The sequence below is a fragment of the Rhinatrema bivittatum genome, chromosome 4 (assembly GCF_901001135.1).
Source record: "Rhinatrema bivittatum chromosome 4, aRhiBiv1.1, whole genome shotgun sequence".
NCBI classification, from domain to species: domain Eukaryota; kingdom Metazoa; phylum Chordata; class Amphibia; order Gymnophiona; family Rhinatrematidae; genus Rhinatrema; species Rhinatrema bivittatum.
Window position 1 is genome coordinate 170500458 of NC_042618.1, and position 16265 is coordinate 170516722.

A 16265-nucleotide genomic window follows, 5' to 3' on the forward strand; every position below is an offset into this window, starting at 1 on the left:
ACCCAGTCATTCCTCTATACCCCCATCCCAATCTCCAGTCACCCCCACACACCCAGTCATTCCTCTATACCCCCATCCCAATCTCCAGTCGCCCCCACACACCCAGTCATTCCTCTATACCCCCATCCCAATCCCCAGTCACACCCCACTCACCCAGTCATTCCCCTAAATCCCCATCTGAAACCAGGTCACGATCCTCACACACCTATTCCCCCACAACCACCTCCACACACCCAGTCATTCCTCTACACTATCCCAATCCCGTTACCCCCACTCACCCAGTCATTCCTCTACACCCCCATCCCAATCCCCAGTCACCCCCACTCACCCAGTCATTCCCCTAAATCCCCATCCGAAACCCAGTCATGATACTCACACACCCATTCCCCCACAACCCCATCCCAATTCCAGTCACCCCCACACACCCATTTCCCCACAACCCCATCCCAACCTGTCCCCCCACACCCCCATTCCCCCACAACCCCATCACAACCCCTAGTCACCCCCACACACCCAATCATTCCCCCACAACCCCATCCCAACCCCAGTCACCCCCACATACCCAATCATTCCTCTACACCCTCAGCCAATCCCCAGTCACCCCCATGCCCCCATCCTAACCCCCAGTCGTTCCACCCCCACCCCCACCCCCACACACCATATGCCCAGCCCCCCAACACACATATGCACCCTGATATTCCCCGACACATACACCAGTTATTCACACTAATCCCATAACACATACACATAATGCCCATCCCTCACAGACACACACACATATATATACAATGGGAGGAGAGGGGTGGGTCAAAGTAGAGTTTGAGGGGGAGAGTGCAAATACCCACAACTAGCTCACTTCCTCCCAGACATACACACATGCGTCAATGCACCCCTAATACCACTCATACTAGTCCCATAACAAGCATACCCACCCACACCCTTCTCATCCACACACCCTCACACCCTTTCACCCACACACACACACAGAGGCAAGGGAGAATCTGTGAAGATTGTAAGAGGGAAAGAGTCCATCCCCCAACACACACACTCTTGCTTTCACCTCCCCACAACGTGCACACAGACATGGCAGAGGAGGGGAAAATGGGGCATGCAGTGTGAGAGAGAGGGAGAAAGACTGCACCTGTGCACACACACACACACATACACACACTGGTACTCACATAGGGGAGGCGGGGGAGAGAAGGTGGGTGGAAAATGGGGTGGGTTTCACCTCCCCCACCCAAGGCACACCTCCCCCACACATGCTCCACTCGCCTCCCAATGCCACTCACATACCATTCTCTTACAGGTGGGAAGAAAAGGGGTACAGGGAGAACGTGGAGAGTGCAAGGGGGGAAAAGGGCAAATATACCCCCCACACCACTCACCTCCCACACCACTCACCACACCGCTCACTCGCACACTACTCACACCCCATACCACTCATACCCCATACCACTCACCTCCACCTACCACTCACCCCCCATACCAACCCAAGAACACATACCACCTATACCACCACATATACCTCACTGTATCCTGCACCCTCCTCTTCACACACTCTCTGCAAGCCTCCTGACTTATACCCTTCCTCACTTAACACCACCCCCCCACACACACACATACACAATAGATCTACCCCCATTCCTCCATCCCTAAAAGAGCCGTTAATGTAAATATCTACTTTTTGATGGTGCCTTTATCTTTTTGGGGGGGCTTCCTGAACATTCACGCACACTCAGTCAAGAGGTAAAAAAGGAAGGGTGGGGTAGAGAATTCTATAGCTGTCTCCCTGCCCTTCCTTTCATTAGAGTCGCTTGCCATTCTTTGGAGTTTAGAGCAGAGAGCCCAGTGGCAGGGCTGGTGAGTGAAGCCAGAAGAGGCGCAACCCCTAGTAAATGAATAAAATAAATTCGATCCAAGAACCAGGTTACTTTTCATCCTGATAACCAAGTCCATCTGTGGCACTTAAGAAGTAGGGTTCGCTTTCCTTGATTTAGGACCCTGGCAGAGGAGGAGGAATGCAAGGCATGGGAAACTTTCTGGGAAGGGCTCTTCGGCTACTTGGCATGGGAGAGATAAAGCATAGTGAGAAAAGAAGCAAAAAGCAACTTCACCTGTTTCTAAGGTAACGCATGAAGTCCGGGTGTAACATCTTGACTTTCTCTGTTCTCAGGTTCTGACCAAAGTAATCGGTAGGGCTGCAGGAGGCGAACGAAGAAAGATTATTAACTAAAATTTCAGAGTCAGAGTTGAAAAAAAAACCAAATAGAGCAATACCAAGGTGTGATGAAAAGATCCCTTACAGTCCCCAGAAAGAATATAGATTGTATCTCTACACGTTGCCTATAGGTGTAAACTCCAGTACTTGGTCTGGTACCGAGTCTTCCAACAGGGAATATTTTATACACCTGGTGGGCATGTGGTAGCTTCTCTGATTGGCTCAGAGTCCTGCCTAGGCATAGAGATATATCTTTATGATTCTGTGTTGGGTACACATTCTGCTGTGGACCAGCCAAGGGATGGGAGATGGGTGAAATTACAAAAGCAGCATAGTATATCACCCACTCAGAACTCACCGAGCCGACTTATCGTGTCCTCTGTCAACCTGTGTATGGGTGAGTGCAGCTCTTACCAGCAGATAATCCCGGTCGTGGTCTGGTAGGAAGATGTATCGTGTTTCCTGGGTGCATAACAGAAGTGTCAAAAATTGAGTAATCTGATTGGCTGCGAGAATTGTCTCCATCAAATCAGAGGTCAGGATGCAACGTCCTGAACAGATTTACAGTATTCATTATCTGCAGAGGTTGGGTACTATGCTAATATGTTTTGCAGGTGCTTCCTCTTATGGTTATAAGAGTGTCTTCTTGTTCAAATTCTGATACCTTATTACAAAGCACTTATGAATTGTTTCAAATTTTGAAAAAAGGGGGAAATATGTCCCTTGCCTGCTGTGTATAGTGGAGCAATATGAAGCTGTCCTTCTGCATGTATGTGTACTGGAGCCAGTAACTTGGGTGGAGTGGGATGGGAGTGGAGAGAAAATAGAGGGGAAGTCCCTGGAGCATTGCAGACAAGATTTAAGTCAGTAAGGATATGAAATATCTGAACACAGAGAATGTTCTATTATTCCCTTCTATTAGTTTCTTACCTGATAATTTTTGTTCCTGTAGTACCATGGATCAGTCCCTCTAGCAGATGGAGACAGAGCAGTTACCATAACAACGCTCCGCCTATAAACAGAATGGTGCCACCTACAGTCCGGCAGTATTACTCAATGTCAAAGCAGAATATCTCATCAAAACCTCTTGAACTATGTACAATAACCTTTAAACAAGAAAATAATTGGTCCACTTAACACTCCTGGGAATGGAACCTGTAGAACCACTTGAGGACAGACAAACGCAAATTTCTTTAGACCTAAAAATTAATTACATAATAATCGAGCGGACTCTCCCTTACTTCCATGCCTCTGACGGGCGGGACTCTGGACTGATCTGTGGTACTACAGGAACAAAAATTATGAGGTAAGAAACTAATTTTCCTTCCCTGTACATACCCAGATCAGTCCAGACTCCTGGGATGTACCAGAGCTACCTTACCTGGGATGGGATCTGGAGAAGCCCGCTCAAAGCACACTTTCTCCAAAACCACCGGAACCTGGTGCTTAGACATCCAGTCTGTAATGTTTCACAAATGTATGCAAGGACTTCCACATAGCCACCCTGAAAATTTCCTGTGGAGAAACCATCTGGTACTCTGCCCAAGACGCCGCATGCGAACGAGTAGAGTGAGCCCTTAGACCAACAGGACGAGATCTACCACGAAGGAGATAGGACAAGCTAATAGTCTCCTTCAGCCAGCAAGCTATGGTAGTCTTAGAGGCCATCTGACCTCACTTGGAGCCACTCCAGAGCACAAAAAGATGGTCGGAAACACGAAAGTCATTTGTAACCTCCAGATAACGGAGCAATACTCTGCGATAATCCAGCTTCCGCAAATCCCTGGACAAGGGATCCAAATGGTCTAATTCCGCGAAAGCCAGAAGCTCCACCAATTGGTTGATATGACAGGAAGAAACCACTTTCGTGAGAAAGGCAGGCACTGTCCGTAATGAAACCCCTGACTCCGAAATCCACAAAAAAGGTTCTCTACAGGAAAAAGCTTGGAGTTCCGACACTCCCGAGCCGATGTAATGGTCACCAGAAAGACTACCTTTAAGGTAAGATCCTCCATAGTTGCCCTCTTCAAAGGCTCAAAAGGTGCTGAGCATAGAGCTGCGAGAACTAAATTTAGACTCCATGATGGACAAGGTTGCCTCAGCGGAGGACGCAAGTGCTTTGCTCCCCTTAAGAAATGAGCCACATCTGGATATGCCGCCAACGCTACACCTAGCACAGAGCCACGCAAACAATCAAGAGCCACCACCTGCACACGGAGGGAACTGCACGACAAGCCCTTGGACAGACCAGCCTGAAGAAAACACAGAATATCCGACACCGAGGCCCGGGAAGGAGAAACATCTCGGTCTAAACACCAAGCCTCAAAAATCTTCCATGCTCTAACATATGCGAGGTTGGTGGAAGTCTTACGTGATCGCAGGAGCGTAGCCACTATGGCTGGAGAATAGCCTTTGCCCCGTAACCGTCGCCTTTCAAAAGCCATGCTGCTAGACAAAAGTGATTGACTTCCTCCAAACAGACAGGCCCTTGATGTAGCAGATCTGGACTGTCTGGAAACCGCAACGGACCCATCACCACTAGATTGAGGAAGTCTGCAAACCATGGGTGTCTGGGCAATTCCGGGGCTACGAGGATGACCTCTGCCGGATGAAATTCTATTCGCTTGAGTACTTTGCCGATCAATGGCCAAGGTGGAAAGATGTACAGTAGAACTTTGGTGGGCCAGGGGAGGACTGTTGCGTTCATGCCTGTTCTCGCCCTCGCTCCACCCTCTCAACCTTAGAGGCGACTCCCTTTGGGTCTGACGGACAGATGCTGCCGTGGCTTCACTCCGCCGTACTTCCTGGAATCCCCGGGCCTGGCCTGACGCTGCGGATCCGCCATGTTCCTGATGATGTAAGGGCGCACGCGCGCGTGCTCCAGAGTTTGTACCGGCAAGGGCGCGAACCTCGGGGGCGTTCCCCTGTAGTGATGTCATCCGCTTCCAGTTTAAAAGGTCTTTGCTTGCAACTACGAATTTGGTTAGCAAGGGGTTGATTGCAGGGATCATTGCAACCCTCTTCATCCTCCGCTGCTCTGCCTCCACCACCTTACCTAGAGGTACCCGCTCCTTGGGGGCCCCGCTCTCTCTTCTTGATTTCAGATTGCTAAGATGGGATCCGGTACTCGCTCCTCGAGGGCCTACATCCCTGAATGCTCAGAAGACGCCTTACTACCTGGAAGCGATCGCAGACGTGAACACAGTGAGTTCTATTACAGATAGGAATCGGTACTCGCTCTACGAGGGCCTATATTCCTAATCTCCGAAGACTCCTTCTGTCTAAGACGTTATCGCAGGTACGGAGATCGTGAGTCATTATTATAAATTGCAGATAGGAACCGGTACTCACTCCACGAGGGCCCATGTTCCTAAATCCCTTCTCAACTCTCTTCTATATCAGAAGCTATCATATATCTATATCTGTTCACTGCTATTATAGATTGCAGATAGGAACCGGTACTCGCTCCACGAGGGCCTATGTTCCTAAAACCCTCCAAAGACTTTCTTCTATTCCATAAGCCATCTCATACACAGATATTGTGAGTTCTCTTTCCAGACTGCATGTAGGAACCAGCACTCGCCTACTGCTCCTGTTCCTGAATATACTGAAGACTCTCTGTTGCATAGAAGCCATTACAGATATCTACAATTGTGAGTGTATCATCAACTACTGGTTATGTATCCAGCATACCCTGGCTACTCACTAGGGATGTGAATCGTTTTAGGACGATTAAAATTATCGTCCGATAATTTTAATATCGTCTTAAACCGTTATGGAACACAATACAATAGAGATTCTAACGATTTATCGTTATAAATCGTTAGAATCGTGAGCCGGCACACTAAAACCCCCTAAAACCCACCCCGACCCTTTAAATTAAATCCCCCACCCTCCCAAACCCCCCCCAAATGAGTTAAATAACCTGCGGGTCCAGCGGCGGTCCGGAACGGCAGCAGTCCGGAACGGGCTCCTGCTCCTCAATCTTGTTGTCTTCAGCCGGCGCCATTTTCCAAAATGGCGGCGAAAAATGGCGGCGGCCATAGACGAACACGATTGGACGGCAGGAGGTCCTTCCGGACCCCCGCTGGACTTTTGGCAAGTCTCGTGGGGGTCAGGAGGCCCCCCACAAGCTGGCCAAAAGTTCCTGGAGGTCCAGCGGGGGTCAGGGAGCGATTTCCCGCCGCGAATCGTTTTCGTACGGAAAATGGCGCCGGCAGGAGATCGACTGCAGGAGGTTGTTCAGCGAGGCGCCGGAACCCTCGCTGAACGACCTCCTGCAGTCGATCTCCTGCCGGCGCCCTTTTCCGTACGAAAACGATTCGCGGCGGGAAATCGCTCCCTGACCCCCGCTGGACCTCCAGGAACTTTGGCCAGCTTGTGGGGGGCCTCCTGACCCCCACGAGACTTGCCAAAAGTCCAGCGGGGGTCCGGAAGGACCTCCTGCCGTCCAATCGTGTTCGTCTATGGCCGCCGCCATTTTTCGCCGCCATTTTGGAAAATGGCGCCGGCTGAAGACAACAAGATTGAGGAGCAGGAGCCCGTTCCGGACCGCTGCCGTTCCGGACCGCCGCTGGACCCGCAGGTTATTTAAGTCATTTGGGGGGGGTTCGGGAGGGTGGGGATTTAATTTAAAGGGTCGGGGGTGGGTTTTAGGGGGTTTTAATGTGCCGGTTTTGCGATTTTTCGATTTTTCGATTTTTCACGATTTTTCACGATATTTTACCCCCCCAAACGGCAACAATATGATTCCCTCCCCCTCCCAGCCGAAATCGATCGTTAAGACGATCGAGGACACGATTCACATCCCTACTACTCACTATCTATAGTGTCTCTCTAAAGCTCAGCAACCAGAGATCGCAATTCCAGTATCAGAAGGACTTCAGCCCTGCCGGGCACATCAGCTCACTACTGCCACCTCTGGTGGTTCTATTTCCAGTCTAATAAAGAACTATCTGTGTTTGTCTCCATACTCCAGCCTAGCCGGTGGTCCCTCTCAGGACATCCTCTTGAGGGTGCTGTCATCTGCTATCTGCCCAGGGATTCACCAATTTACCTCAGTGTTCATTCCTTACACTACTAGAGCGGTATTATACGATTGCCACTCTGTGGGAAGCCAACCCACTACAGAACACTAACTCCGCCAGTAGAATATTACAATTGTTAGCTCTTCCCCTTGGCAGGGTGATCCATAACCAACTGCTAACTCCTTGGCGGACTCATAACAGATTACCAATGCCTCCCTGTGGTGGGATAAGGTATTACAGATTCTAACTCCGCCCCTGGGGAGCCGTTCCTATAAATTGCTGCTCCTAGCAGCAGGGATTGACAACAGATTGTTAACTCCTCCCTCTTCAGGAGGAGATCCATATCAGATTGCCAACTCCTCCCTCTACAGGAAGAGCTCGATAACAGTTTGCTAACTCCGAGCAGCAGATTTATAACAAGGACTAGGGCATCCACGTCCTCTGCTCCCATCTCTCTGCGACAAGCGCAGAAAAGCGGAGTCTTGGCATTCCGAAATGTCGCCATGAGATCCATGCTGGGTGTACCCCTCATGTCGCATATTAGTTGAAAAACTGCGCCCACTAACTCCCATTCCCCGGGATCTAGGCAATTTCGGCTGAGAAAGTCTGCCTGCATGTTGTCCATGCCAGCAATGTGAGACGCTGCTATGCTGACTAAGTGCTGTTCCGCCCAGCTGATTAATTGACAAGCCTCGACTGCCACTGACTGACTTCTGGTCCCTCCTTGATGATTGATGTACCCTACTGTGAACATAAGAACATAAGAAATTGCCATGCTGGGTCAGACCAAGGGTCCATCAAGCCCAGCATCCTGTTTCCAACAGAGGCCAAAACCAGGCCACAAGAACCTGGAAATTACCCAAACACTAAGAAGATCCCATGCTACTGATGCAATTAATAGCAGTGGCTATTCCCTAAGTAAAATTGATTAATAGCCATTAATGGACTTCTCCTCCAAGAACTTATCCAAACCTTTTTTGAACCCAGCTACACTAACTGCACTAACCACATCCTCTGGCAACAAATTCCAGAGCTTTATTGTGCGTTGAGTGAAAAAGAATTTTCTCCGATTAGTCTTAAATGTGCTACTTGCTAACTTCATGGAATGCCCCCTAGTCCTTCTATTATTCGAAAGTGAAAATAACCGAGTCACATCTACATCTACTGTGGTTGCATTGTCCGAGAGAACTCTGGCGGACCTCCCCTGATGGAGAGGACGAAATGCTTGTAACGCTAATCACACTACTCTGATCTCCAGATGATTGATTGATCGACCACTGTGACTCCTCTGGAGACCAAAATCCCTGTACAGATTTCCTCCGGCATACCGCCCCCCCAACCGGAGAGACTGGTATCCGTGGTAACCACTGTCCAGTCGGGCACCTCCAGGGGAACTCCATGAGTCAGATTGTCCGTTACCAGCCACCAATCGAGACTGGACCGCTCTGCATCCGTCAGTGAGAGAGGAAGAAAAAACAGTTCGGAGACTGGATTCCAGCAGGAAAGCAACGTGGACTGTAAAGGCTGCATATGAGCAAAGGCCCAGGGAACCAGTTCCAAGGTTGAGGTCATCGAGCCGAGAGCTTGCAAGTAATTCTGGACCCTGGGAGGATGCTTGAGTAACAAGGCTCTTACTTGAGCCTGCAATTTGGAAATGCGTTCTGTGGAAAGAAATACACTGCCCTGCTGTGTGTCAAACAGAGCCCCCAAATACTCCAAGGATTGAGAGGGCACGATCCTGCTCTTGGATAAATTGACCACCCAGCCCAGCAACTGAAGTAGCTGGAGTACCTTGTGAACCACCAACCGGGCCAATGGTTCCGACTTCGCTCAAATCAGCCAGCCATCCAGGTAGGGATGTACCAGCAGCCCTTCCTTCCAGAGATGAGCTGCCACGACTACCATTACCTTTATTTATTATTTACATATAAACTTTTCTATACCAATATTCGTAGCAACATCATATCGGTTTACATTATAACAGCAGTAGGAAATTACATTGAACGGGGGGGGGGGGCTAAAAAGGGATATAAAGGAACAGTAAGACTTAGCAAGGAAAAGACAGGAAAACCAATCAAGGATAACAGTTACTTAAAATATAATACATATAGATAATTGTAGGAGAAAGTATGTCATAGTTCTTTCAAAAATGTAAGAGGGTCCTGGGCACGGTGGCCAGCTCAAAGGACAGCACTCGAAACTGAAAATGCTGACCCAGTATCGCAAAATGAAGGAACTTCTGGTGATCCGACCGAATACCTATATGAAAGTATGCTTCCGTGAGATCCAGGGACACCAGAAACTCTCCCTTTCACACCAAGGCAATGACTGACCGGAGCATTTCCATGCGAAAATGTGGCACCCTGAGGCATCTGTTCACTCGTTTGAGATCCAGAATGGGCCAAAAGGATCCCTCTTTCTTTGGCACCATGAAGTAAATGGAATAACGGCCCTTCCTTCTTGCCTCTGGAGGTACTGGGACAATGGCTTCTAACTGCCGCAGGTGCTGCAAAGTTTCCTGGACTGCTCTTCGCTTGGTTGCGTAACCACAGGGAGAGATGAGAAACCTATCCCGAGGACGCAGTGCAAAATCTAAGGCGTAGCCTTGTGTTATCATGGCCAGCACCCACTGGTCCCTTGTTACCTTGGCCCATTCCTTGAAAAATAGGGATAGTCTGTCCCCTACCGCAGGCACCGAGGAATGGACCGGTGCCCCTTCATTGTGAAGACTTAGTCCCCAATGTAGACTGGGAATTCCTGGCTCTGCCGAATTTTCTGTCACGAAAGGACTGGGACCAGGACTGCTATCTAGTTGCTGCCTGATGAAAAGAAGAACTGAGCGCTCTAGCTGGCCGGAAACGGCGATTCCCTCTGAATCTGCCCCAAGACGAGAAAGCACCTCGTGACTTAGGTCTGTCCTCCGGCAGCCTATAGACTTTATTCTCTCCCAGAGATTGAATCAGATCTTCCAAGTCCTTTCTGAAAAGCAATTTACCCTTGAAGGGCAAAGAACCCAGCTGCACCTTGGAGGAATTGTCCGCTGACCAGTTTCTTAACCACAGTAGTCTCCGAGCAGAGACCGCGGATACCACGGACCTCGCCGACATCCGCAACAGATCGTGAAGCGCATCAACACTGTAGGCCATTGAAGCTTCTAGCCGCCCTGCTTGGGCGGCCTCCTCATCGGAGAAACCCGCATTAGCCTGTAGCTGTTGAACCCAGCGCAGACCCGCTCGCAAGACAAAATTGCTGCACATGATCACCCGCACTCGACACCTCAAAAATCTTTTTAACCTGCACCTCGAACTTCCTGTCTTGCAGGTCCTTGAGTGCTGTAGCCCCTGTGACCGGGATCATGGTCTTCTTGGTAACCGCGGACACTGCCGCATCCACTCTGGGCACTCGTAGCAGCTCTAAAGCATCCTCCGGCAGAGGATATAGCTTATCCATGGCTTTACTCACTTTCAAACCGAGATCCGGGGTATCCCACTCCTGGAAGAGCAAGTGCGTAACTGAAAAATGAAAAGGGAAGGAAGTAGCAGGGCCTCTCAGGCCCAGCAAAACTGGATCCATCGCTCCCAGTTTGGATTCCTCAGGTGGCCCCTCAATGCCCAGCTCAGCCAAAATAGAAGGGATAAGAGGACCCAGCTCCTCCCTTCTAAAAAGATGGACCAGCTTCTGTCACATGCAAGCCCCTCGCTGAACCCTGCGGATGCACATCAGCATCAGCATCCACCCCCTGCGGGGGCTTGAACTGAGGGTCTGGGTCCCCAGGGTCAGTATCTTGATCAGAGGTATCTGAGTCAGTCTGAGGGACCCCTGTTCGGAGAGGGTGCTTAGGTCTCGATGGGTCAGCAGCCCCTGAGACCTAGAGCATTTCTTGGAAATAGGCTTGGACCCCAGAAAGATGCATTTTAAGCCAGACTGCTGCTTCCCTGATTTTTTTTGCTTTATAAGCTTTATGGAGCAGTAAAACAAAGTTCGACGAGAAAGAGGAAGAGGAGGAGTCAGAAACCCCCTCGAGGCTATCCTCCGTTGTTGGCAAATCATGATACAAAAGGTCCCTTTCACCTGGGAACCTCTGCTGAGGAGAAAGAGGAGGCAGTAAAAACCCCTCTCCCATCGCAGTACAAGTGGCAGCTCTGAAAGACTGCAAAATGGCATCCGCTCCCGCGCTGAGCGGGAACTAGTCAGCACCAGCTTGACCTGCAGTATCTGAGCCCGCAGTCACTCGGGTAGATTTAGTTTTCACTATTTTGACAGAATTAACGGCCCTGGAGGACCCCTCCCCCCCCCCCTGACAAACACGCGGAGCAGGGGCCCTTCCGTGAAAGGCGCACGCGGGCCAAGCCGCACGCGCGGCATGAAGAAGATCGCGGCATCAAGAGAAAACAGAAATTTACACTGACAAGAAAAAATTTGAAAAATAACTCACCCCTGCTCCAGGAAGGAGAGAGCTGCCGCAATACTGCAGGCAGAATGAAAGTTAAACTTTTTTTTTTTATTTAGAAACTTGCCCGGCAGTGATCCAAGATGCTGATTCCTGTAGGGTGGAGTGAACCGGGATCCCTGGTGTCGCACCCAAAGCTGCCCAAGAAAGAAATTAGAGTCCTCGACCCTCTTATGCAGCTGCCTTACGACCAGTGGGGGTTGGCCCTCTCAGGACCTCACAACTCCCTGGGAGGCTGAAGACAACACTGCTACGACTAAGGCTTTATTTTTTTTAAGCCAAATTGACTAAGAAATAAGAAAAGGAACCAAAAACCACCTAACTCTGACTAACTCCCAAAACAAACTACCACACAGACTAGACTGTAGGTTTGGCACCCCACCATCTGCTGGAGACACAGGAATACTGCCGGACTGTAGGTGGTAGGGATGTGAATCGTTTTTGAACGATTAAAATTATCGTCAGATAATTTAAAAATCATTCTAAATCGTTAGAGTGCACGATACAATACAAATGCCCCCGATTTATCATCAGGGGCATTTGTATTGTATCGTTAAATAGGGCACGGGAATTATTTGGGGGAGGGCGGGAAAACCGGCACACCAAAACAACCCCTAAACCCACCCCGATCCTTTAAAACCAATTCCTTACCTTCCCCCACCCTCAAGAACCCCCCCAAAATGTTAAGTTACCTGGTGGTCCATTGGGGGGGGGGGGTCCCGGCGCGATCTCCTGCTCTCGGGGCATCAGCACCATTTTGGCTACCACTGATAAAAATGGCGCCGATGGTCCGATAAAAAAAAACCCCACCCCGACCCTTTACAAATTACCCCTATGCTTCTCCCACCCTCCCGACCCCCCCCAAAAACCTTTTACATGTACCTGGTGGTCTAGCGGGGGGTCCGGGAGCCATCCCTTCAATCATACCCTCGGTGCCAGTGCCGGTGCTGGAGGTTTCAAAATGGCGCCAACAAAAGTACGCTGGATTTTAGTAGATACGCGCGTAGCCGCGCGTATCTGCTAAAATCCTGGATCGGCACGCGCAAGGCTGCCGATTTCGTGTAGCTGGCGCGCGCCAAGCCGCGCAGCCTGCCGCCATTCCCTCCGAGGCTGCTCCGAAATCGGAGCAGCCTCGGAGGGGAACTCGCTTTCGCCCTCCCCTCACCTTCCCCTCCCTTCCTCTATCTAACCCACCCCCCCGGCCCTATCTAAACCCCCCCCCCTACCTTTGTCGGGGGATTTACGCCTCCCGGAGGGAGAAGTAAATCCCCGCGCGCCAGCGGGCCGCTGGTGCGCCGAGACGCGACCTGGGGGCGGTTCCGGAGGGCGCGGCCCCGCCCCCAAACCGCCCCGGGCCGAAACCACGCCCCCGGGCCCTCCCCCAAAATGCCGCGTCCCGCCCCCAAAACGCCGCGCCGATCGGCCCCGCCCCGACATGCCCCTGACACGCCCCCCTCGAAAAACCCCGGGACTTACGCAAGTCCCGGGGCTCTGTGCGCGCCGGTAGGCCTATGGAACATAGGCGCACCGGCGCGCAAGGCCCTGCTCGCGTAAATCCGGGCGGATTTACGCGAGCAGGGCTTTTAAAATCCGCCCCAATGTGAATTGGAATCGGAACCGATTCCAATTCACATCTCTAACGATCCGATTTTTTTCTCCCACCATCCGAACCTGATCGTTAAAACGATCGGGCACACGATTCACATCTCTAGTAGGTGGCACCATTCTATTTATAGGCGGAGCGTTGTTATGGTAACTGATCTGTCTCCATCTGCTAGAGGGGGGTCAAACCCAGGAGTCTGGACTGATCCGGGAACGTACAGGGAACAATGCATCCTCTACCACTCCCTGGATTAAACTAGCACAGAGAGACAAGGCTATCCAGCCATCCCTGTGCTTCATGGCATGCAGAGCCACAAATCCTCCTCCTGACACAATGAGCAGGGAGAGGACACTTTACCTGGGAGTGGGGAGGCTTCTTAAATCCGTTCTGGCCATAAGCAGCTAAAGAATTCCTCAAAGTGTTAGTGGAAAAGGTATAGAAGGAAGTCCGGTTCCCAACATCATCCTCAAAGCCTTTCACAATTGCCCCATTGACCCTGTGAGAGAGAAACAGGAACATTCAGGACTTCCAGATTTACAATAAGGAGAGAGAGAGAGAGAGAGAGAGAGTGAGAGTGTGTGTGTGTGTGGGGGGGGGGGGAGGGGGTAAGTACAAATTAATGAACCAGGATGTCACCTACCCCTTGCTCCATCTATTTTATTTATTTTATTTATTTAAATTCTTTTAATATACCGATGCTTGTGCCACCTTGAACAAGTCCCTTATCCTCTCTGTGCTCAAACCTAGATGCTGAACTCATAAGGGCTGGGACACACACAGTGAATGATCTTATGCACTGTGTGTACTGATAATTATTTTATTTATTTATTTAATACTTTTTAATATACCGATGTTTCATGAGAACATATCGAATCGGTTTACATTATTTATCAAATATTCATTTAAAAATATTTGCATTTCCAAAAGAGAAAAGGAAGTGAGTACATAGTTTCATAATATAAATAAAATAAAATAGTAAACTAAATAATCAAAAAATTTAGATAGAGAGGCAGGATAGTAAGAGCAGAGGTAATGGTATAGAAAAGATTTTAAATAAATAAATAATAAAAATTAACAATATACATTACATTGGTGTGTAGTCATAGGTTAAAATCATTAGGTTAACAGTTCTTGGAAGGCTTGTTTGAATAGCCATGTTTTATTGCCCTTTTTAAATAATTTGAAGTTTGCTTCCAATCTTAGTTCTTGTGGTATAATATTTATTTACTATTTTGAACTTTTATATACCGACATTCATGTGCAAACAGTAGATATCATATCGGTTTACAGCGAAACAGGGAAGCATAAAACGAGAGCCTTACATCGAACAGGGTTACAGGAACTGGGATCAAATAAACAAGTAAAATAGTATGAACTTCCTGATATAAATCAGCCTTAAATTGAACAAGGTAATGGGAGCTGGGGTCAAGAGTAAACAAAAGAGTATGAGCCTTAAGAAACTATGATACTTGAAAGAGACAATGAATAGGAAGGAAAAACGTAACTGAAAGAAACAAAACCAAAACTGTGGGGAAAAAAAGGTTAGAGGTTATAATATACTACTACAGCCAGATCTATTCATTACACATTACAATGTGTGCATGTTTCTTCACTTACCGGAAGACATAGTCATGTTGGTCTATTTCAGCCCCTATCTTGGAGCCATTGAGAATTCCCCCATTCCCCACCACAGCACAGCAGATACAGGAGCGGTTCGCTGGGTGCCTCTGCTGCCAGTCATCAAACATGTAGCCATTGGCTGAGGAGTTCAGGAGGTTCAGAGTTTCATTCAAGACTGAAAACCAAAGCAAGATATATCACAAGGATGAGGCTGCTAGAGACACTATCGGGAGACTTGGAGCAAGGCACTTCCAGCACTGCTGGGAGACACAGAGCAAGACACTGCCTGTGCCAACAGAAACCATGGAGCCACACACTGCCAGCAATACTATGTGCACTTCTGGTCACCACATCTCAAAAAAGATATAGTTGCATTAGAAAAGGTACATAGAAGGGCGACCAAAATGATAAATGGAATAGAACGGCTCCCCTACAAGGAAAGGCGAAAGAGAAGAGACAGCTGAGAAGAGAAGAGACAGCTGAGGGGGGATAACATAGAGGTCTATAAAATGAGTGGAATAGAATAGGTAAATATAAATCGGTTTACTCTTTCAAAAATACAAAGACTAGGGGACACGCCATAAAGTTAGTAAGTAGCACATTCAAAACAAATACATCCTTTTTCACACAACGCACAGTTAAGCTCTGGAATTTATCACCGGAGAATGTGGTTAAGGCAGTTAAAATAGTTGGCTTTAAAAAAAACATTTGGACAAGTTCCTGAAGGAGAAGTCAATAAACTTATTAACCAAGTAGACATAAGAAATAGCTACTACTTGACTTGTCACTAAACATTAGCAGCATAAGATCTATTTATTGTTTGAGATATTGCCAAGGACTTGTGGTCTGGATTGGCCATTGTTAGAAAGAGGATACTGGGCTTGATGGACCCTTGGTCTGACCCAGTATGGCAAATTCTTATGTTCTTAATACCAGGAAACATAAGGCTAAGCACTGCTGACACTGCCAGGAGACACAGAGCCAGGCACTGCTGGGAGATATGGAGATACGCACTGCCATAGGAAACCACATTGCCCCACCACAGAACAAGTATAGCACAAGTAGTAACAGTGCAAGCTGTACAGACAGACACACACAGCACAAGCAGCAGCAATTTAAATTATCTTCTTAGTGAATCAGACTAGTTACTCACTGTCCCATTCAACTTCCATCCAGCCTTGGGCCCCTCTGTATCTGCGGAGCCTCTCGTGTTCCTCCCTGGTGGCGTGTTTCTTCCACTGCAGGACTGGGATTGTGGGCAGGATGAGTGCCTGCAGCTCTGTCCCTGCAATTCTTGTCCTTATGCTGTTGGGACATATCTGGTACAGAGGACATAGAATGATT

General features: G+C 48.9%; 1 protein-coding gene across 3 annotated transcripts in view; it reads right to left on the minus strand.

The window, feature by feature from the left end:
• LOC115090298 (alpha-N-acetylgalactosaminide alpha-2,6-sialyltransferase 2-like) overlaps positions 1 to 16265 on the minus strand; it is a 182701-nt gene that overhangs the window by 148615 nt on the left and 17821 nt on the right. For all 3 annotated transcript variants that reach the window (XM_029599214.1, XM_029599213.1, XM_029599212.1), the window contains 5 exons: positions 16075 to 16240; positions 14919 to 15096; positions 13659 to 13797; positions 2580 to 2683; positions 2118 to 2201 (listed from right to left, as the gene is read on the minus strand). In XM_029599214.1, the coding sequence (XP_029455074.1) occupies positions 2118 to 2201; positions 2580 to 2683; positions 13659 to 13797; positions 14919 to 15096; positions 16075 to 16093 (524 nt within the window). In that variant the 5' untranslated portion in view covers positions 16094 to 16240. The remainder of the gene's footprint in view (positions 1 to 2117; positions 2202 to 2579; positions 2684 to 13658; positions 13798 to 14918; positions 15097 to 16074; positions 16241 to 16265) is intronic.